At 39.1% G+C, this 24,497-nt stretch overlaps 1 protein-coding gene across 2 annotated transcripts in view; it reads left to right on the top strand.

Moving 5' to 3' along the window:
* LOC124552600 (natterin-3-like) overlaps window positions 1–24,497 on the top strand; it is a 134,445-nt gene that overhangs the window by 53,561 nt on the left and 56,387 nt on the right. The window contains exon 2 of one of the 2 annotated variants that reach the window (XM_047126925.1): window positions 5,381–5,749. The exons of the other annotated variant lie outside the window; for it this stretch is intronic. Coding sequence (XP_046982881.1) covers window positions 5,416–5,749 — 334 coding nt within the window. The 5' untranslated portion in view covers window positions 5,381–5,415. The remainder of the gene's footprint in view (window positions 1–5,380; window positions 5,750–24,497) is intronic. 2 annotated transcript variants of the gene reach the window in all.

Here is a 24,497-nt window from a genome sequence, read left to right as displayed (position 1 = left end):
GGGATGCCTTGCAACGTGCTGTTCACAAGAGATCTCCACCCCCTCGTACTCTTACGGATTTATGGACAGCCCTGCAGGATTCATGGCGTCAGTTCCCTCCAGCACTACTTCAGACATTAGTCGAGTCCATGCCACGTCGTGTTGCGGCACTTCTGCGTGCTCGCGGAGGCCCTACACGATATGAGTCAGGTGTACCAGTTTCTTTGACCCTTCAGTGTATAACCCCCTACGTATCACTCCCTTAGAGATCGTTTTTGAGTATTAGATTAAATTAATTACAGCACGCACAGAGGCGTTTAAGCGATTCTTCCTGCCCTCCGTACGCGAATGAAACGGAGTGAAGCACTAGTAACTGCTACAATGAAAAATTCTGTGTCGTGCACCTCACACCGGTTTTGCAGAGCAAGTAGGAACCCTTACATTGAAGCTGTTCACTTACACTGAGATTCATTCCGAGCTGGCATATTTGATGTCGGTGCCACACAACACTCTTTCATATCCTCTATAATCTGACAAATAGCGCTGATTCAGGACAGGGGTGCTGGTATATCCGTGCTGGTGAAAGTGTGTCACGTATAACGGCGGTTCTAACGGCCTATAACGCACGCCGAGATATCTCTGAATAGACGGATATGGAAGCCACGCACGTTTGAAGACGAGTTAGAAACTTGAGTTTCACGACACAGCCTGGAAGATACATTACTAAGGTCTTACTGCGTTGGTTATGGCGAACTAGATCAATTAATTGAATGTATGGGGTCTTAAAGAATATAGCCATGAATTCCTCTTCATCTCAGAGTAACACTTGCCTACTGTTTCCTCAATTATTTGTTGGATTTATGCCGATCTCTGTCTTCTCCAACATCTTTTGCGCTATGCCAATGTCTGATAACCTTGAACCGGCCGGAGTGGCCGAACGGTTCTAGGCGCTTCACTCCGGAACTGCGCTGCTGCTGCGGTCGCAGGTTCGAATCCTGCCACTGGCATGGATGTGTGTGATGTCTTTAGGTTACTTAGGTTTAAGTAGTCTAGGGGACTGATGACCTCAGATGTTAAGTCCCATAGTGCTCAGAGCCATTTGAACAATTTTTTAAGCAAAGTGCCAGGGATGGCAGCAACAAGAATAAGATACTTTTTTTTTTAATTGACAATCTCGGTAATCGTATCTTCACAATTTTCTTACATAAATATAAGTTTTTCTTGACTAGCAGAGAGAGAGAGAGAGGGAAACAGAGGGGGAGAGAGAAAGAGAGAGGGAAACCAGGCTTTTCCTATGTCTGCCCAATGAACACTTCTAGTATTTCATGAGACTTCTAATTTCTGTCTGCAAAGACGTTTTGTAAAATTTGGTGTGGTTTAGTCACTGGTTTAGCCTTGTGTTGTAACTGAAAGCTTTAGCATTGCTTTCTTTGTCTCCGTAAAGCATGATCCAGTGATATATTTTTCGTTCTCAGCGTATTGCATTCTGTTATTAAAGACTGATTTGCTTCTCTCGCAATCAGTAATGTTTATTCTTTCTCAAGTTTTTTTAAGTTCCATCTTTGATACGACTGTTTTTCTGTTTCTGTGTTTCGATACACTTTTGCCTTTTTTAGTGACAATGAAGGTAGTTTGTTAAGCACACATTCGCTTACGTGTTTCACGAACATTCCTACTACCATTTCTTTGTGAAATGCTGTGGGATAGAGGGTGGAACAGTAGTACAAGCAGCTTTAATGACGTCAAACATAGGCACCGTAGTCGTCTCTGAAAGCTTATTTCGATTAAAGTTCAATATCACCCTTTCGAAAAATGTATGCTACACAAGGTGGCATTTGTAATGTTTATTATGTTCTCCGTGCCCCTTTATAGTACGATGTAGGTTTTATACTCTATAAGTATTTACTTTGTAAATATTTAAGCCTTACTTTTCATCCTGTATTACATTATATATGTTTTCAGAACTAATTGAAAAAGTTAATGAACACAGGCCAAAGCAATGAATTAAAATTTGTACCAAGGTTGGATTCGAACCGAGGTCTCGTGCTCACGAGGCTTATGTGCTAACCACCGTGGCACCGTCATACAGTGGCTAGCGTACTACATCTCCCTCCCTAATACAAACTCCACATCTCAACCAGTCCTGATGTTACCCTTCGTAACTCAAATCAGTATTGGGAGGGTCCTCCCGACACTGGAATAGCACCTTAGCATTGAATAACATGTTAGAGAGTCTTTGCAATACTGATACAAGCTAAGATGGATAGCATCAAGATTGGCTCCTGCGCGTTTTGGGGTTTGCATTGGGAAGGAAGAAATATTAGGGTCACCCGTGTAGCTGTGTTAGCCACACTGTCAGCATAACGCAGTGATCAGCAAATGTGCCTAGTGAGGAGAACACATAGGTCTGACTGCCAGCCTTAGTCCGAATCTGAATTCGTTATTTCATCCTGTATTCATTATCATTAATAAAGCTGAGATTTAATATATGTCTGGGACATACAACTCATCTGATTAACTGTTGTTGTTGTTGTGGTCTTCAGCCCAGAGACTGGTTTGATGCAGCTCTCCATGCTAACTCTATCCTGTGCAAGCTTCTTCATCTCCCAGTACCTACTGCAACCTACATCCTTCTGAATCTCTATAGCGTATTCATCTCTTGGTCTCCCTCAACGATTTTTAGCCTCCATGCCGCCCTCCAATACTAAATTGGTGATACCTTGATGCCTCAGAATATGTCCGACCAATCGATCCCTTCATCTGGTCAAGTTGTACCTCAAATTTCTCTTCTTCCCAATTCTATTCAATACCTCCTCATCAGTTATGTGATCTACCCATCTTCAGCATTCTTCTGTAGCACCACATTTCGAAAGCTTCTATTCTCTTCTCGTCTAAACTATTTATCGTCCACGTTTCACTTCCATACATGGCTACACTCCATACAAAGTACTCTGTCAAACTCTTCACGCAGTATCATATCTCCAATTTCATCTTCATCTACATTCTCTTTCATTTCCATAATATTGTCCTCAAGAACATCGCCCTTGTATAGACTCTCTATAAACTCCTTCCACCTTTTTGCTTTCCCTTCTTTGCTTAGAACTTGGTTTCCATCTGAGCTCATGACATTCGTGCAAGTGGTTCTCTTTTCTCCAAAGGTCTGTTTAATTTTCCTGTAGTCAGTATCTATCTTACCCATAGTGATATACGCCTCTACATCCTTACATTTGTCCTTTAGCCATCCCTGCTTAGCCATTTTGGACCACCTGTCGATCTCATGTTTGAGACGTTTGTATTCCTTTTTGCCTGCGTCATTTACTGCATTTTTCTATTTTCTCCTTTCATCAATTAAATTCAATATCCCTTCTGTTACCCAAGGATTTCGACTAGCCCTCGTCTTTTTACCTACTTGATCCTCTGCTGCCTTCACTATTTCATCTCTCAGTGCTACCCATTCTTCTTCTACTTTATTTCTTTCCACCATTCTTCCCTAATGCTCACCCTCAAACTCTACAACCCCTGGCTCTGTCAGTTTATCCAGGTTCCATCTCCTTAAATTCCCATCTTTTCGCAATTTCTTCATTTTTAATCTGCAGTTCATAACTAATAGATTGTGGTCAGAGTCCACATCTTCCACTGGACATGTCATACAGTTTAAAACCTGGTTCCTAAATCTCCTGATTAACTGGCCTAATTTAAAGACCAAACACAGTAGTGGACCTGGTGACCTTTTTATTTTTAATTCATTAATTTATAGTGATAATGTCATTATTTCTTCTGTAGAGCTCAATCCATTGGTAACATGTTTCCAGACCTCTGTGAAACTACCTTTATTTAAAAGAGTACAGTTTCCACATACAGCATTAATAATGTCAAACAGAATGAAGAAACCAGTCATCACAATACACTACCAACTGGTGAGCAGGATGTATGAGACAAGCGAAATTCCCTCAAACTTCAAGAAGAATATAATAATTCCAATCCCTAAGAAAGCAGGTGTTGACAGATGTGAAAATTATCGAACTGTCAGTTTAATAAGTCACAGCTGCAAAATACTAACACGAATTCTTTACAGACGAATGGAAAAACTGGTAGAAGTCAACCTCGGGGGATTAAGGAAAGGCAAACCTACGTTTCTAGCATTTGTAGACTTAGAGAAAGCTTTTGACAATGTTGACTGGAATACTCTCTTTCAAATTCTGAAGGTGCCAGGGGTAAAATACAGGGAGCGAAAGGCTATTTACAATTTGTACAGAAACCAGATGCCAGTTACAAGAGACGAGGGGCATGAAAGGGAACCTGTGGATGGGAGGGGAGTGAGACAGGGTTGTAGCCTCTCCCTTGTGTTATTCAATCTGTATATTGAGCAAGCAGTAAAGGAAACAAAAGAAAAATTGGGAGTAGGTATTAAAACCCATGGAGAAGAAATAAAAAATTTGAGGTTCGCCGATGACATTGTAATTCTGTCAGAGACAGCAAAGGACTTGGAAGAGTAGTTGAACGGAATGGACAGTGTCTTGAAAGGAGGGTATAAGATGAACATCAACAAAAGAAAAACGAGGATAATGGAATGTAGTCGAATTAAGTCGGGCGATGCTGACGGAATTAGATTAGGAAATGAGACACTTAAAGTAGTAAAGGAGTTTTGCTATTTGGGGAGCAAGATAACTGATGATGGTCCAAGTAGGGAGGAGATAGAATGTAGACTGGCAATGGCAAGGAAAGCGTTTCTGAAGAAGAGAAATTTGTTAACATGGAGTATAGATTTAAGAGTCAGGAAGTTGTTTCTGAAAGTATTTGTATGGAGTGTACCATGTATGGAAGTGAAACATGGACGATAAATAGTTTAGACAATAATAGAACAGCTTTCGAAATGTGGTGCTACAGAAGAATGCTGAAAATTAGATGGGTAGATCACATAACTAATGAGGAGGTATTGAACAGAATTGGGGAGAAGAGGAGTTTGTGGCAAAACGTGACTAGAAGAAGGGTTCTCAGGCTTCAAGGGATCACCAATTTAGTACTGGAGTGCAGCGTGGAGGGTAAAATTCGTAGAGGGAGACCAAGAGATGAATACACTAAGCAGATTCAGAAGGATGTAGGCTGCAGTAGGTACTGGGAGATGAAGAGGCTTGCACAGGATAGAGTAGCATGGAGAGCTGCATCAGACCGCAATAACAACAGAATGAAGAAGCGTCAAAAGCAACAGCACAAAATTTACCCCTTCAAGATGTAAGAGAGTGCACGGGCTGAGTGGAACTTCTTGGCAGTGACATAATGCACAGATCAGAGGAGAATATCCGTTCTGTGCCCACACGTCCACCTACGCCCCTCCTCGAGTGGTACCGTTGAGCCACGCTGGACGAGGATAGGCCCTCAGGGCCCCCTGGTGTGTTCGCAGAGAGGGGCCACTAGAGAACAGCTGCCCCGACCGTGATGTCGTGCTGCTTCGACTGTGGTGACGACCCGGTGCGGCCGGGGGCCGTGGTGCACGCGCCGCCCCAGCACGAGCCGGGCGCGTGGGCGGCGCCGCCCATAGCGCCCCAGGCCCCCCACCAGTACCCGGGGCCCCCCCAGCACGACGCTGGCGGGTGGGCGCTGCCGCCCATGGCGATGCCGATGCCGGCCGAGGCCCCCCAGCTTTTCCCGGCTGCCCCCGTGGTAGACGTGCAGCCCACCCCGTGCCCGCCGCCCACCTTACCACAACCACAACCTGCAGCAGTCGTCTACCCGTCCGTGCCCCTCGATGACGATGACGATAGCGACTCTGGTGCGTACCGACAACACACCCTTATCGTGTCGCTTTCACTAACCCGTCAAAACAACTCCACTAATTTACTGTGGCTACTAACAGACGGCTCAGTGTTGACTCCAGTGTGTACCAGCATGCCTGTTGGAGCTGCACTTCTTTTTTGTGTGGTCTTCACTAACCAATAGCTAGCGAGTCAAAAACAGCTGTACCGATGTACTGTGCCTTCTAACAAATGAGTATTAAATCATATTAAGTAGCAGATGAATATGAGAGAAGTGGGAGATAAACGAAAAGACAATAAAAGAAAGATACACTTATTTTGAAAATAGGTGTGCGTAGTCTAACATATGGCAGGGCGTCCAGGGAGTGGGTAATATGACAGTGGATAAATAAAATGCAGGGGAAACAGAAAGAGCAGGTGAGGTCCATAAATGTGCTTAACACATTAGTGAGAGTGTTAAATGAAGTAGATATGAGGAGATGGAAGGATATGAAGGAGAGAGTAGGAATGTGAACTACTGGATGACTGAAGAGGAGAGGAGAGGAGAGGAGAGGAGTGGAGAGGAGAGGAGTGGAGAGGAGGGGAGAGGAGAGGAGAGGAGAGGAGAGGAGAGGAGAGGAGGGGAGGGGAGAGGAGAGGAGAGGAGGGGAGAGGAGAGGAGAGGAGAGGAGGGGAGGGGAGAGGAGAGGAGAGGAGAGGAGAGGAGAGGAGAGGAGAGGAGAGGAGAGGAGAGGAGAGGAGAGGAGAGGAGAGGAGAGGAGAGGAGAGGAGAGGAGAGGAGAGGAGAGGAGAGGAGAGGAGAGAAGAAAAGAGGAGAGGAGAGGAGAGGAGAGAAGGGAAGAAAAGAGGAGAGGAGAGAAGAGGAGAGAAGGGAAGAAAAGAGGAGAGGAGAGGAGAGGAGAGGAGAGGAGAGGAGAGGAGAGGAGAGGAGAGGAGAGGAGAGGAGAGGAGAGGAGGGAAGAAAAGAGGAGAGAAGAGATAAGAAATGGAGAAGTAAATGCTTTTTAGACCTTTCTGATACCTAACCAGTCAAAACAGCCGTACAGATGTACTGTGCCTTCTAACAGATCAGATTTAAATTATATTAAGTAGCAAATGAATATGAGAGGAGATAAACGAAAAGACAGTAAGGAAACTATGAGATACACTTATTTGAAGATAGATGTGCTTGTTTTTAACGTATGGCAGGGCGTCCAGGGAGTGGGTAACATGACAGTGGATAAATAAAATGCAGGAGAAACAGAAAGAGCAGATTAGGTCCATAAATGTGCTTAACACATTAGTGACAGAAATGAAGTAGATATGAAGAGATGGAGGGATATGAAGGAGAGAGTAGAAATGTGAACTACTGGATGACTGAAGAGAAGAGATAAGAAATGGAGAAGGAAATGCTTTTTAGAGCATTCTGATACCTAGCGAGTCAAAACAGCTGTACAGATGTACTGTGCCTTCTAACAAATCAGTATTAAATCATATTAAGTAGCAGATGAATATGAGAGAGGTGGGAGACAAACGAAAAGACAATGAAGGAAACTATGAGATACACTTATTTGAAAATAGGTGTGCTTAGTCTAACATATGGCAGGGCATCCAGGGAGTGGGTAACATGACAGTGGATAAATAAAATGCAGGGGAAACAGAAAGAGCAGATGAGGTCCATAAATGTGCCTAACACATTAGTGAGAGTGTTAATGAAGTAGATATGAGGAGATGGAAGGATATAGAAGAGAAGAGATAAGAAATGGAGAAGGAAATGCTTTTTAGACGATTCTGATACCTAACCAGTCAAAACAGCTGTACAGATGTACTGTGCCTTCTAACAAATCAGTATTAAATCATATTAAGTAGCAGATGAATATGAGAGAAGTGGGAGATAAACGAAAAGACAATAAAGGAGACTATGAGCACACTTATTTGAAGGTAGGTGTGCTTGTTGTAACATGTGGCAGGGCGTCCACGGAGTGGGTAACATGACAGTGGATAAATAAAATGCAGGGGAAACCGAAAGTGCAGATGATTTCAGAAAATCGGAAGATGATCAAAAAGAGAGAAAAGTGAACTATGAGATACGCTTATGAGAAGTATGGTTAGTGTACATGCAGGGCATCCAGGGAGTTGGTAACAAGACAGTGGATAATTGAAACGCAGGGGAAACAGAAAGAGCAGATCACGTTCATATATGTGTTTAACACATTAGTGAGAGTGTTAAATGAAACAGAGATGAAGAGATGGAAGGATATGCAGGTGAGAGTAGGAATGTCAACTATCGGATGACTGAAGACAAAGAAAAGAAGAGATAAGAAATGGAGAAGTAAATGCTTTAAAGAGCATTCACATAAGTTTTCACACAATACTACCCCACTTTCCCATGTGTTTATACTATATGTCTTTCCTCCTTTTCTCTTTTTCTTCACTTGTTCGTGTATACCTCAACGTTTTATCCTCTTCTGGCCTCTTCATCGGCTACTGATCATTTGCATCAACTGTACCTGCCTGCAGAATGTCATCCTTCGGAAGGATTGCATTTCTGTGATGTTCCTGGCCTATAAAAATTCAGAGCTATGAGCTTCACATCCTCCATATATCTCAATAATTTCACGAAGAAATTAAAATACATCGATGGTTTATAGTATGTACTCGTTAGCACTTTCATGCATACCTCAAATATAAATATACACTCAATGCAGGCCTTAACTTTTGTTCATACGATTTTTGAGCTGTGAATATAACCACAGATAACACTTTATGAGAAACCAATGAATGCATCTTACAACACCACGTCAAAAATATTAAATGACATGCCTGCCGTCACACTTCCACGTAAATGCACTTAAACTATGGCAACCAACACAATTTGACATTATTTACTTGCTTAACGAAATATGCACATTTACCTGATTAATAACATCTTATGATGCGCATTCCCAGACAGGAACGTATACAGGCTATTTATCAGAGTCATATCCATCCACATCATCGTGCGATTCGTGCAGATCTTTCCTGGAAAGCATTTCCTAGACACGACCATAGCACACGTTACGACTACAGGAAGCCATGTTTGTCGCACTTATCTCTGTTTACTTACACACATCCTGCTAAAGTCACCACTAACTAGAAGCAAAATTTCGAGATAGAGCTGTTATCCCTCAGATTATTGTAGAATTTCAACTAACGGGACTGAAGCACATCACTTACTGTTTTTTGCATGTAATAACTAAGTTTACAGTCGACTGTCGCTCACCATTATTTAGTGTTGAGGTTTTCATGTACAGGCTGATCAGTAACAACCGAAACACTTGTAAGAGTACTGCAGGGTGGGTTGTTGCTTTATATTTCTGCGACGAACATTCCTCCCACAAACATGTCACAAATTTTATCACCTGATATTTTCAGCATAGTCATACTGCAATACTAAGTGATTTACACCTTTCTGCCATCTACTGTTTTGCTTTGGCATATCCTCACTTCAGCACCTAACATTAGGCATTAATGGCTTGCTCTTGGCACATGTGCTTGGAAGTTACTGACAAACCTAACAACATATGACTTCTAATGGCCATGATTATTAGTCTGCAAATGATGAAAATACTGATGTAATGCAGTTCAGTACAGAGTCCTCAGTCACTGGTGTATTTGTATTTTTGTATGTCTGTGTCTGTGTATTTGTGTGTATATGTAATTATGTATGTGTATGTATATATGTGTGTAATGTAGTATATACATGTTGGTATACATGTAATTATTGTGTGTATTTGTATATGTGCACATGTATATGTGTATGTATACATGTATTTGTATATGCATATGCAAGTGTGTGTGTGTGTGTGTGTGTGCGTGCATGTGTGTGTGTGTGTGTGTGTGTGTGTGTGTGTGTGTGTGTGTGTGTACACATGTATACATGTGTATGTATATACCTGTCCTTTTTTCCCCCAAGGTAAGTCTTTCCGCTCCCGGGATGACTCCTTACTCTCTCTCTTAAAACCCACATCCTTTCATCTTTCCCTCTCCTTCCCTCTTTCCTGACGAAGCAACCGTTGGTTGCGAAAGCTTGAATTTTGTGTGTATGTTTGTGTGATTATTGACCTGCCAGCACTTTCGTTTGGTAAGTCACATCATCTTTGATTTTAGATATATTTTTCCCACGTGGAATGTTTACCTCTGGAAGATTGATGTATATTGAACAAACAAGAAGAAAACATTTTTTTGTATTTTTAATGTTTTCTATCAGAAATGTGCACTATACCACGGAACGTTTTCCTGACACCACTCTTCTCTATAATGGGGAAAAGTCTGCAGTTGTATACACAGCATCATTTAATTTTTGTCTTGCAAACTCCACAGTCACACAGAACACAACTTGGTTGGAGGCCATCTCATCCCGAGAGTCGGGGTGTTTCACCTTGTCAGTGCTACACTACCACAGAAAGATCGTGTCCTCAAATTCTGTGCTTCATCAAGACTTTTATGCAGTATCCATATTTACTAAATACTTTACCTAGTGTTAGTACAGAGAACTGAGAATTTGCATATCTACCAATTCTTTTATTGTTACCTTCATGCCATTTATTATTTGTATTTTTATTATTATTAGTGGTGCGCCTCATTATATCTGGCTGATGGCGAAATTTCTAATTTTTTTCCTTTACAACATTCTTGGTAACCTCCTTTTCAATCCACACTTATTTTGCTGGCTGATGTTACGACCAAATTCGTGTATCTCCTCTTTATTTTGAATTCCGATTATCTCTTTAACTCTGAGTTTTCACTGACAAGGTAAAATCTGAATTGTGCAAATTCTGCTCATATCCATTATACATTCATGACAATGCAATCGTTTTCCGTCTTCTGTTACTTGTATATTAATGCTAATTTCTTTCACACTTTCATTAATTTCCCTTTATCAGTTGTAACCTTTTAAAATCAAGGCACGTTACAAGTTTTCTTTGTGAGATTGTTATTCATTCGTGGTGCATGCGTCTAAGTAAGCAAGTGTTAGAGACATAAGGCCAGGGAGGAGTGCATTTGGTCAGACAGTATCTTCTGTCATACACTCCTGGAAATTGAAATAAGAACACCGTGAATTCATTGTCCCAGGAAGGGGAAACTTTATTGACACATTCCTGGGGTCAGATACATCACATGATCACACTGACAGAACCACGGGCATATAGACACAGGCAACAGAGCATGCACAATGTCGGCACTAGTACGGTGTATATCCACCTTTCGCAGCAATGCAGGCTGCTATTCTCCCATGGAGACGATCGTGGAGATGCTGGATGTAGTCCTGTGGAACGGCTTGCCATGCCATTTCCACCTGGCGCCTCAGTTGGACCAGCGTTCGTGCTGGACGTGCAGATCGCGTGAGACGACGCTTCATCCAGTCCCAAACATGCTCAATGGGGGACAGATCCGGAGATCTTGCTGGCCAGGGTAGTTGACTTACACCTTCTAGAGCACGTTGGGTGGCACGGGATACATGCGGACGTGCATTGTCCTGTTGGAACAGCAAGTTCCCTTGCCGGTCTAGGAATGGTAGAACGATGGGTTCGATGACGGTTTGGATGTACCTTGCACTATTCAGTGTCCCCTCGACAATCACCAATGGTGTACGGCCAGTGTAGGAGATCGCTCCCCACACCATGATGCCGGGTGTTGGCCCTGTGTGCCTCGGTCGTATGCAGTCCTGATTGTGGCGCTCACCTGCACGGCGCCAAACACGCATACGACCATCATTGGCACCAAGGCAGAAGCGACTCTCATCGCTGAAGACGACACGTCTCCATTCGTCCCTCCATTCACGCCTGTCGCGACACCACTGGAGGCGGGCTGCACGATGTTGGGGCGTGAGCAGAAGACGGCCTAACGGTGTGCGAGACCGTAGCCCAGCTTCATGGAGACGGTTGCGAATGGTCCTCGCCGATACCCCAGGAGCAACAGTGTCCCTAATTTGCTGGGAAGTGGCGATGCGGTCCCCTACGGCACTGCGTAGGATCCTACGGTCTTGGCGTGCATCCGTGCGTCGCTGCGGTCCGGTCCCAGGTCGACGGGCACGTGCACCTTCCGCCGACCACTGGCGACAACATCGATGTACTGTGGAGACCTCACGCCCCACGTGTTGAGCAATTCGGCGGTACGTCCACCCGGCCTCCCGCATGCCCACTATACGCCCTCGCTCAAAGTCCGTCAACTGCACATACGGTTCACGTCCACGCTGTCGCGGCATGCTACCAGTGTTAAAGACTGCGATGGAGCTCCGTATGCCACGGCAAACTGGCTGACACTGACGGCGGCGGTGCACAAATGCTGCGCAGCTAGCGCCATTCGACGGCCAACACCGCGGTTCCTGGTGTGTCGGCTGTGCCGTGCGTGTGATCATTGCTTGTACAGCCCTCTCGCAGTGTCCGGAGCAAGTATGGTGGGTCTGACAGACCGGTGTCAATGTGTTCTTTTTTCCATTTCCAGGAGTGTATATCGCCTGTTTCACTTTTTTATGTTGTTTGCATATGTGGAAAATATCAGGTCTCGCTAATAAACTGGATGTTTCCCTGTAACCATCAGGGCCTCCATCAGTATCAGCTATAAAGTTGAGAACCATTATGCAATCCACCTATATGTGTGACCACAAAATTTTAATGAACACGTACAAATAATATATGAGAGTCTGCAGATTGGTAGATTGATTTGCTTGTTTTTTATTCAAATTTGATTGACGGATGTTCATTCTAAAATGGGCTTGAACAGTTTCCTCTTCAAGTTTTCGATCTTATTTCTAACTTACTAGACATAATAGGTACCGTATTTCCAGTCGTGTCCTTTTGTTATCCCAACTATGTTCTAGTACTGAAGTTTCCCTTTTTATAATTTCTTTAAATTTGTAAAATGGAAAGTATTATGTTACACACAAAGAAGTGAGCGGAATTATAAACAGAGCAGTTCAAAAAGTAGTAACAGAAATGCTGTTAGGGGCACAAGTACTGAAGCTGAGTTGCACATGAGCAGTATTAGCAAGGATTTTGACCTACGAATTTTGAAAATATGAACATTCCTACAGTTGCTATCAATCGCGGGCTTCTTCACGTGCATCGTGACGCCCTTCTTTATAACCACATATACAAAGTTTGTGGAAGCATTTTTTTTCTAATTCCTGTATAGTTACTAAAGATCAAAACGATTTAAGTACCTGCTCCTTCCCACTTACGCTTTTAGTTTTCGTTTTTTCACTCAGTTTCTCGCAGACTGTACCCACGTGCTTCGTTTTAGAGTGACAACCAGTTCATTCGTAGTTTATGTCCACTAGAATGAGATCACAGCTGTATTTTCACCTAGTCTTTCGATAGTGACTAATACTATAATGATTCTGAGAACTCTTAATAATGATAACTATAAAGTGATTTAAGTTTGCAGTAATGTGTGGTGCTAAGTCACATAACAGTAGTATATGGGCAGGTATGGGACAGACAAATAATAATGGTCCTCACCAACCATAAAAAATATACTCCAAAAATAATGGTTCAAGTAACCATAAACATCCAAACAACCATTAAGTGGCCCCTACCAACCATAAAAAGTACACCATAAAAATAATGGTTAAATAATGGCTCCCAGTGACCATTAACCATCATCATACAATCATTAAGGTGCCAATCAACCATAAATGACATCAAAAAATATAGGTCCTAACTTATAGTACTAAAGAACCATTAATTTCAAAATAAAAACAACTGAGAAATGGTACTAAAGAACCATAACTTGAGGAACAATTTAAAGGTTTGGAACAACCACTAATTTAAAAAACATATATTTCAAAATGTAAGATAAATTACTTTTTAAGGTATGAAAGAACCATTAATTACGCAGCCATTAAGAAGGTAACAAAGAACCATAAATTTTTTCCAAAAATAAAAATGAAATTTCAAGAAATTCCATATAATGGTTCAAAAGACCATTAAAATTTGAAACACTATTGAAGTCACGTATAAAAGGTACTTAAGAACCACAAATTTTTATCTAACACCTTATTAATTTAAAGGTCACCCCAAACCATAAATTTTATCCAACATCTTATTCATTTAAAGGTTACCCCAACCATAACTATAAACTACAGGGTCAGTTTATAAGAATAAAAATTAGTAAATAAAGACACAATGAATAACAGTCAAAATGGCAAGCGTCGTAATGACAAACGTATTAAGTCTTCAGTGGTGATGTATAACAGTAATGACGTAAGATCCTGTGTAGAATACATTAAGAACTTCCTGAAAATAAAACTAGAGACTAGTTGGATTCCGATCGTAGGCTCAAAAGAGGAATATGTCGGAATAATTAAAAGGAATTTTGGTATTGAACTTGACATTAAGAGGATTAAATTCAATCTTGCAAGACACACCGTCGCCAAGTGTTGTTTGAATTATAAGTTGCGTGAACTTGGTCAGTTGATGAATGTGGAATATACAGAGATCATCAATGATCCACAAAGGTGGTATGATCTATTACTAGATGATAAGATTGAGATAGCTAATGTCGTCATCATCAGTGAAGAACTTCTTTTGGTTGGTTACGAAAAAATGAAAGAGAAAACAAAGAACACAAAAAAGATGAGGAAATAAAAAATGAATGGTAACCACTCTGTCGTACAATGCTGAGGTTCTGGGTACGTTTATTTTGTACGCGGTCAGAAAGTACGATACAGAACGCCACCCAACGGCGGTCAAGGTTGTGTTAGAGATACGCGATTTCCGCAATCTGCAGTGAAGGTCAGTTTCGCGCACGTGACGTGCATAACCGTTGCGTAACGGAATCTCACAGTGTCAGCGTTTGACTCACTCAGAAGCTAACAGATGGAGTTACTTATGTTGTGTGTGTGTGTGTGCTACTAGTACTCTATCTGAGTGCAATTGCTTCGCCGGCGTGGTGGCTCAGCGCGTTCGGTCAGGGGTTTGGCCAGCCTCTGTAATAAATAAACTGAGTACACTATTCGTCGTGGAATTTTGAGTGACGTCATGAGACGTCCGCACAGATCCGCTCTCCCTCATCAGCCAGAGATGCATGGGACGAGACGTGGAAACAAAGAGGAAAAACCCTGTGGGGCAGAAGATGGACGACGACAACGACAATGATGACAGAAAGAGAAGACCCCCACAGGGTTCCTTGGCGCCAAGGTTTTGCTCTTTTCGAAATTTTTTTCAATTTAAATAATAAAGTAAATAAATAATAATGAGTAATCAACTAGTACCTCCTTGTAGCATGACGAGGATAATGACAGGCGGCGACAAACCAGCAGTACTTCCTTTTGATATAAATAAGGTGCCTGAAGGTGTAAAAAGTATCGTTTTTGACTATCTAAGAAGGCTTCAGTACCTACAGCTGACAGTTATGGAATTAGTGGAAGACAATCGTGATCTCTGCAAAATAGGTGAACGCATATCACAACTCGAACAAGAATTTGAAAAGCTGATAGCTGGACTCATTGAAAAACCTTAGTATCTATTCAAATATTGTATTTTTAATGGTACATTAAACCATTAAAAGTAAAAATCTATACAATCTTTCACAATACAACGTTATCTTTATTTAACCAAGTATTATGCGAGCTATCAAATCCTAACCATTTGACATAAACTTTATCTCCTTTCCTTTTCAAAATCTTTTCAACGAGATACATATCTGGATAGTCAGTTTTCTGAATCTCATATTCGTAAAAGCTTCCTTTAATTTCTTCGCCATCTACTGCCTTCAATTTGTATGTAATCGGATCTGAATATATTACATCATCAATTATAAATAATTCTGTCGACCAGTTGGCTGTATACCCTTTCTCAAACAAACCTTTCAGTTTACTGATTCTTACTTTGTCACCCACTTTATATTTCGGCTTTACAACAGTGTATTCCACATCCTTAAGCAACTGTTTTTCGTAGGCTTTATTAACATCCTTGGGTTTCTTTTTTATGGTTCTGTGTGTTGTATTATTGTAATCATTAATTAACTTTGGTACTAACTCAACCCACTTATAATTTCCTTGAAGATCGAATTGTTTCCACATCTTTTCTTTCAAAGTTCTGTTAAATCTCTCTACTACAGCGGCTTTCTTTTCTGTAAAAGTGGAATAATGATTGATACCACACCTTTTCATCAACTCTTTAAAGTCTTTATTGTAAAATTCTTTGCCATTATCTGTTTGTAAGTTTTGTGGCTTCCTCAGTTTTAAAATTAATTTGAAGGCCTCAGCAACATTCTTACCCGATTTGTCTTTAACAGGAACTGCCCAACCAAACTTTGAAAACACATCAATAACTGTTAATAGATACTTGTATCCTTTATTGATTTTAGATATTCCTTTAAGCTTTCCAGAATCCATTTCAACCAAGTCAGCTTGCCACAAATCATCTATACCTTTAGTTATAACCCTTCTTCTCGGAAAATTTTTTCTCATTGGGGCGTGTAGTTCGTTTACAATACCTTCACGAACAGATGGTTGTTCCTTAGGAACGTTACCTCCTACATTTTCTACATCTTTTTTTTTACAAATCTACTTTTCCTGCTTTTACACTCACCACAAATACCTTCAATCCTGTGACGACCGTTTTTAGTCACCACTCTGTGTGGATGAAGTGTGTTAGTAAACCTTTTACACTTTAAACACCAAATATGATAGTCGTTCATTTATTATTTACAAAATCATATTTTAAATAATTTAAAATGTTTCTTATCAGTACTCATTTTTTAAAGATCCCAAAGACCTTTAAAAATATATTAGTAACACCACTCAAATTAATTCTCAATATCCTCGACAACTGGTATCAGTTCACCATAAATTAGAAATTTTACGTTAACAGGTACGGTTTTAACAGTATCTTTTAGTCTTACAGTGAGAAAATTTCCTTCATTTATTGTTATTGAATGGTTTCCACTACCAATTAGATGTATTTTGTCATATACACTTACTGCTATATCAAAGTCCTTAGTTGACAGACGTCCATTAACGTTTTCACCAATTGCAACGACTCTTCTTAACTGAAAGGTATATTCAAAGGTGTGCATTTTTTGTTCGTCACCTGTCACAAATGTGAATTCAACTGTTTGTTTATCACATAATCTACTCTCAGACCCCTCAATATACGGCTTCAAATCAGCCTTAGTAAAATAATCTGAAAGAACTTTCTTAATCTCTTTCTTGCTGTAATAATTACTGAACTGTGTTAAAAGACCCGTGTATTGTGCACTACTCTCTACAAGATTTGTTTGCAGAAACCTCTTGTTAACTACATCCATATCATCAACAGGGTCATCGACATTGACTAATCTTCTACCTAGAAAATTAATATAGCGCTTTGATTTCTTCAACACATCTGTGAAATATTTTTGAAACTTGGTAAAACTCTTTTCGACATTTTTTATCTTATCTAACTCTTCTTTCGTCATTTGAAACGTTACGTCAGTAGCTACAGCTAGTTTATTCCCAAAAACGTCCATTTATTACATTCAAAATTTCGTTAAAATTCCACTGATGTGTAAATAGCTTCAGTACCAGAATACACAGGTGACCACAAATATACTCGTCATAATACTGTATTCTTTCTGAGTTGTAGAATAAATTCTTTGAACCTAGGTAGCGAACCAGTTCGTTAGGTACATTTCCTCCAAATGAATCAAAAACAAATTTTTCGTCGCTTTTTTTGAAGTAACAGATCCAGTGTGAACCGATATGCTTAGACGAATCTAAATTAACAATTCCTGATTCGTACTTTAATGGTTTATTAGGTAACTCATCAATCATGTAAACACCTCTGAAAGATTCAATTTTCAAATCTTTTGATAATTTAACTATGTCAAAGTTGCTTAAAGCATGAGGGTAGTCTGCGATTATTTTTTTGAACTTTTTTTTTCATTCCAGATCCCTTCTTTTCCATTGCTAGATTGTGTCTCTTCTGTTCAGCCAATTCTGCATCCTCCTTCTGTTTTTTATGAACGGCACTTGTAATGGCCGCAGCACCACCTGCTAAAGAACCGATCGCCCCCAACGCAGCAAGTATCAACGGTAGGAACCCACCTTCGTGTTCACTCAACCCTGACCCCTTTTTCTTATTGAGCAGGTGATGATACATTTTTTTCAAAACGGGTATAGCAATTGTCAAAAGTAGACTTCCGCCTTTAGCAATCTTTGTTGATTTTTGCTTCTTCTGAGTTTCTGTGAGATAAGCATCTAGAAAATCGTGGTTTTTGAGATCGTCATTTGACAGTTTTATTTTAATAGACTTTGCTCTCGGATTCCCACTGGAGGGAACACTGTAATCAATACTAAATCCTTTCATTTATTAATTCAAAAATTTTAATGCAATTGCTGCATTAAAATTACACTTCTTCACAATGCCCAGCCATTATCATCTAAGCCTAGCCCCAGTTTTCTTTTCCCAAACATTATTCCAGCAACTGCTGTGGAAGCTAATCTCTCTCCAAGTGAAGCATCTTTACTGAACATCCTTTCCTTTGCAGCTTTTTGTAGTTCTTTGTCAGCTACGTGTCTATTCTCCAAATCCTTATGATCCCTGTAAGCAATGTCATGTTGTTTACATGCTTCGTCTAAAGGATTGATTCCTGCATCTCCTCTAGCTAATCTTTCTTCTAATTTGGTGCCAGGGCCGCAGTAGTTGTATCCAGGCAGGTGCAATTCAACCGGGAGATTATTAATTAGCGTGTTCACTAAACCTTTCCCACCTCTTTCTGACTTCCAGAAGGTGTGAGGGAGGTTGTTTAGAAATCTAATTAGGTAAGGTATCCCCTTTGGATTATCGATAATAAAGTCATTAAACTTATTACTGAGCATTTTAGTTATTGCAACTTTTTCATTGTGGTAGTTGGTGTTCCCAGCATTTTCTTCCCCATGGGTAACCATAAGTCTATCAATTAGGTCCCGGACATCATCCATCCAGATGTATTCAATCGGTCTGTCGCTGTATTTCTTAACAAAACCCATTCCAGTCTGAGAGTTACCACGTTTCTTCTTTATTGAGTTGTATATTGGTTTAATTAATTTGTTGTATTTTTCACTAACGCTTGATTTTGGTCCTTTCGTGGGATCGTTGTTCTGATATATAGCATTTGTTAATTTTAATATATCTGCATAATTGTCATGGTCATCAAGTGGTATTGTATCTCCTACATCTTTCTGTGTTAGAAGATTCATTAACCCTTCAGTAGCTTTAATTCGTTTATCCTTGATTATAATGTCGTCATTCTGAAAATTAACTTCTGAATCACCAATATAATGCTTACCATTATCAAATCTTAAACCAAACACCTTATCATGCAGACCTCCTAAGTACTTGGATACTACAGGGCCTAAATATGTTGTTTTATAATTGGTTATAGCAGCCTTTGGTGTACTAGTTGATAATTCACCCTTCCTAATCATCTTTTCTCTTTCGTTCGCTTCAATATCTGCTAAGGTTGATTCTAATCTTTGTTTTGTATTTGGAGAGATATCACTGTCATCTTTGTCTTTAAATATACTCTTTTCAAATGATGTTTCGTCAGGTGTTGAGGGAATAGGAAACATGTCTTCGAAATCTGTTTTTTTATATGGAACCAGCTGCTTTTCTACTTCTCTGTTTAGTTCTATTGCTTTTATTACATTATCACCTAAACCCTCCAATTCTCCCTTAACCTCTTTAATTGCATCGATAACAGGCTGGTCTTCTTTTTTATACTTTTCATACTCTGTTATTGGTTGCTTCTTCCACGATTTAAAACCTTCCCTGAGTTCTTCAAACTTTTTTCTGTTCTTCCGCGCATTCTTAATAGCATCAGGATTATATTTTGCAAACATCTTTATTATATGTGATTTTTTATAGTAAACGTAGGCGTTAGACGTTAAGCGTTGGACGTTAAGCGTTGGACGTTAAGCGTTAGACGGTAGGCGTTAGACGGTAGGCGTTAGACGGTAGGCGTTAGACGTTAAGCGTTGGAAGTTAAGCGTTGGACGTTAAGCGTTGGACGTTAGGCGTTGGGCGTTAAGCGTTGGGCGTTAAGCGTCAGACGTTAAGCGTTCATCAGTTTAAGAATGTTTTGATCTTATTTCTGTACTTGCCATCACTAGATTTACGTGTTAAGTCTAGTGTTATGAAACCAAAGTCGTCTTCATTCCAACAATTACTACACATGGTTTTGAATTCTTCGTATCTCATATCACCGCCAACAAATTCATTAAAGATATGATTTAGGTTCCTGTTGTCTTGTCTAAACACATTCAGGAAGTTCAGATTATCACGAACCAGTTGTTTCGGTATCTTGGTGTATGTTTGTGCTAAGTAAAAACAGTCTACTCCTTTGTGCCTTCCTCTGGTGAAATATTCCCTAACTATATCTTGGTTCTCCAAAATAAAATCATCAAATATCACAACAGAATTTTCCGTACATTCATCTAAAGGTATGATATCTTCATTGTTGTCAATGAATGAGGCTATTTTTATATTTGTTTTTTCTTCTAGTTTGTCACACATTTTAATTAGTTCTTGATACTTTGATTGATCTAGACTTTTTGAATATATGTATACATGATTCACTTTGTCCCAGTTCAACCACCCTGGTGCAAGAAGGTAATTGTCGATCATTAGTGTTGTTTTACCACATCCGCTTGGACCGATAACTCCACAACGTATCGAATTAGGTAAAAGCTTCCCATGCTTCAATTTTCTTTTCCTTTCTGGTATTCTAACTTTAGGTTCCCAGTCTGTCTTCATTTTTTCCTTTCTTTATTCTCTATTTAATAAATGACCAGATTACTTAAGTTGAGTGGTAGGTCCTCTGTACTAGAAAAGAGATTGACAGTTCCGATTAGAGACCACTTTAAAGGTGTGGCCTTAAAAGGATTTTACACGACGTTCTTGACTCCAAATGTAACCACAAAGAATAATAAGCTATACTATGAGAAAGATGGTGTGGTTAATACGTTAAATATTCCTTCTGGACAGTACAGTATACAAAGTTTAGAAAAATACATTCATACCAAAAATACTGAAATAAGTATTAAAGCAGACAAGGTTTTAAACAGAGTTGTTATAGAAAGTGAAGTGAAGCTATTTATGGACAGAGAAGAAAGCATAGGAAGTGTGCTGGGGTTTAATAAACAAGTCATTGAACCAAATACAAAGACTATTGCTACTGGTATTCCTAAAATTATACCTTTCGAAACGATTAATGTTCATTTCAACTTGGCAGATGGTATGTTAGTTAAGGGTGGTGAACACTACCACAGAGAAACTAATATTATAGCTTCTTTTAAAATCGGTGTTGAGTTTGGTGGCCCTATTATTTATGAACCACAGAACCACTCGTTTGTCCCCCTTCACGATAAAATTCAGGACTTGCTAGTAACTGTAACTGATGAAGACAATAATTTGATTGATTTTGGAGGAGCCGATGTCACGGTAATTTTAGAAATGCAATAAAAATTTTGCAGCTAATAAATGAACAAGATAGAAAGTTACCAGTACCAGTCTTTTCCCGTAAACGAGAAGACGAAATTTAATCTCAACGTACCAAACAAAGATGTTGAAATAGACATCAAAGTTGGTGATGGTTGGATTGATAGTAAGAATGCTTTTCTTTACATGAATTTTAATGTAACTCATGTTAATGGGTCTGATTACACTAGCTACGATGGAAAATCTAACGTAAAGCTGATCGACAATTTTGTGTCACAGTTGTTTTCAACAATCACTATAAAAAAGAAAGGAGCCATTATCTCTAGAATTGAACATCCAGGTATTTCTTCAACGGTTTTGTATCACCTTACGTCTTCAATTGCTGAGGATGTTATGCATGAAGGAAATTTTGTAAGCAATGGTAAGTTAAGGTCAAAATCAAATGAACTGTTGTACCCACTAAAAATGCTCGGTGGGTACTTTAAAGACTACAAAGAGATTATGTGGGAAGGAGATCTTACTGTATCTTTTACTTGGAGTGCAAGTGCTGGTGATGCATTGGAGAGATGGTTTTCAAAAAATGCTGCTGGTGTTGATATTGACGGAACTCGTCCAGAAGAGGGAAAAGTAACAATTACGAGTATGGAAATAAGAATGCCTGTAGTTAAATATGAGCCAACGTATGAGCTTGAACTAAGAGATAAAATATTTAAAGAACCTAAAATCCCCGTTTCATTCTTTGAACTACAAACACAGGAGATTGCAGGTATCAGTGGAAGGAGGAACTTTGATATTGACATTACTAACTACTACACATCCCTAGAATTTGATATGCCTTACTTTATTTTTGTTGTATTCCAGACTAACCGGAAAGGTAACCAAGAAAGAGATTCATCTCAGTACGATCATGTCAGCCTTCAGAACATTAGCCTGAAAAATGGTAGAAACGAAATATTTCCTGAAGAGCTGTGGAACATTAATCCTCCTTCAACTTACTTTAAGGCATACAACGCATTCTTAGATTTTAAGCGGATAACCGAATTAAAATCTGATTCAAAAATCAGCCCTTACGCCTTCATTAATTCTTATCCCATTTATGTCATTAATATGAGCAGAAGGAGAAATGTTGTAGCGACAAACAAAACCAGTATGAAGCTCCGTGCAACTTTTAATACTAATATACCAGAAAACACTACAGCTTATATTGTGATGTACACCAAAAAGAATTTGATCTATGATGCAAAGCACGGAATAGTAAATGAAAGCTTTTAGATTATCTGTCTAATTGAAGTATTTTTAATGCCTGTAAGGGCATTAAAAATTATATGAATTCTATGATGTGTCTTGGCTTTGGGTCATCTGTCATACCTCTATAAATCAACTTCAAACCTATAATAGATCTAAAGTCTTCCCAACTTAGGATTTTGTTGTACCTTTCAGGCAAAATAACTTTAAATTGAGCATCGAGTTCTAAAATGTATCCGCTACCATATTTCATTATCTTGAACTCTACATCTGTAATAAGATATTCATAACTTATTTCAAGATCTCGCAAATTAGTAAACAATATTTTCTTATTGAAACTATTGAGTTTTAGTAGAAGTTGATGTTGTTGGCTGTTCATTTATTATATGGAAAATTTAAATTAAGAATTCATTTGTTCTAACAGGGTAACTGTATTTTTTAGAGTACTTATTATTTCAATGAAAGAAGATGACTGCTTAGGACAATTTATTTCAAACAGGGAAAGATCCATTTCCCCAGCTCTAACTACAGAATTAGTAAATTCACTGTACTCGTAGAATGTTTCCCCTTTGAAGAAATATAACAATCCATTTGTATATCTAAAAGATGAATCAATGCTTGGAGGTATTCCTGGAAATTCTCTTGTTATTCTTCCATATCTTCTGCTTATTCCCTTACATTCGTCAACTTCTATATAGTAAACATCGTCAAAAAATATGAAACTCTTACCAGAATAGGAATTTATTGCTGTGTGTAACACTACATTTTTTCTTAATGAAAGGTTTGTTAATGATTGTGGATAACCATATTTTAGCTTAAAGGATGGAATTTCCATTACATACAGTTTGTTATCAATGAATAAAACAACATCTCCAGATGGTCTTTGATAGGCTGCAGTAATATTTTTAAAGCCTTTGGGAAGAAATGTTAACCAATCACTTATGAGTTGTGGTTTAGTGTGCACATTTAAATTATCCAAATCCATCACCCAAACCCATTTTTCATAATAAATATACAGAACCTTATCAACAATTAAGAAGTTTTTTATTTTCTTATTCAGTTTGCATAGTTCTGGAGGATTTGAATCTTCTTCCACTTCATCATTATCATCATTAGATTCATCTTCACCATCTTTCCCGTACAAACTTTGTATTCCAAGAATATCGTCTTTACTTAATTCAATATTTGAACTATTGTAGATTGGATACATAATTGAAGTATTCGCAGTTGAATGAGCAAGTCCTAATGTGTGACCAATTTCATGAACTAAAACTGCATAAAAGTTTATCTTTTCCTTTGGAGTGTTTGTATCGATCTCAAAATACCAATCTTCATCTTGATCCATATGAATTTCTACAGCATTGTTATTAATATCTGGATAAAATGCATGACCTAACACACCTCCTGTGCCATCGAACGGTTTTGAGCAAAAGTGTTGACCACTAGTTTCTTTCCTGTGTAATCGTCTTTTATTTGAAATAATAATGTCACTGTTCGATTGGTCTTCTTCAAAAGTTAAATCTGTATGTTCTTTCCAAGTATTAAAAGCTATTTCAGTTAATTCTTTCATTCTTTTTGATGAACCTGCGTAATACCATTTAATATTTTTCTTATTCCATTTATCAATATGTGAAGTAAAAGATAGTGCATGATCTTCAACTCCACATCTAGGTCTCCTTATCAGTTCTAAAGTTTCATCACTTATTTCACCTGTGGGTTTCAAATTAAACTTTTCTTGAAATAGTATTAGTGCATTCCTTATATCTGAAAGTTCTGGAATATTTGTAGAATCTGGTTCAAGATACCCAAAATCATGTAAATATTTGATTACTTCTTCATTAGCAGAGACAACTCCACAAAATATTAAAGTTAGGACGATTGGTTTCATTTATTATTGGTATATTTAATTACTTTTTAGTACCCCCAGGGTAGAGTGTCAATTATTCCATCTGTCTCCTTCAAGACCATTCGTTTGTCGTAAGTTACTTTGAACTCCTTTTCCACACCCTTATTGACAAGGTTTTTTGTTTTCTTATTCCTGGTTATCATTTTGTTGTTTGTAGTTATACTGTCACTTTCGCCATTTATTAGTTCA

The sequence above is a fragment of the Schistocerca americana genome, chromosome 10 (assembly GCF_021461395.2).
Source record: "Schistocerca americana isolate TAMUIC-IGC-003095 chromosome 10, iqSchAmer2.1, whole genome shotgun sequence".
Taxonomy (NCBI): domain Eukaryota; kingdom Metazoa; phylum Arthropoda; class Insecta; order Orthoptera; family Acrididae; genus Schistocerca; species Schistocerca americana.
Note: the sequence above shows the minus strand (reverse complement) of the source record. Positions and strands in the feature narration are given on the sequence as shown.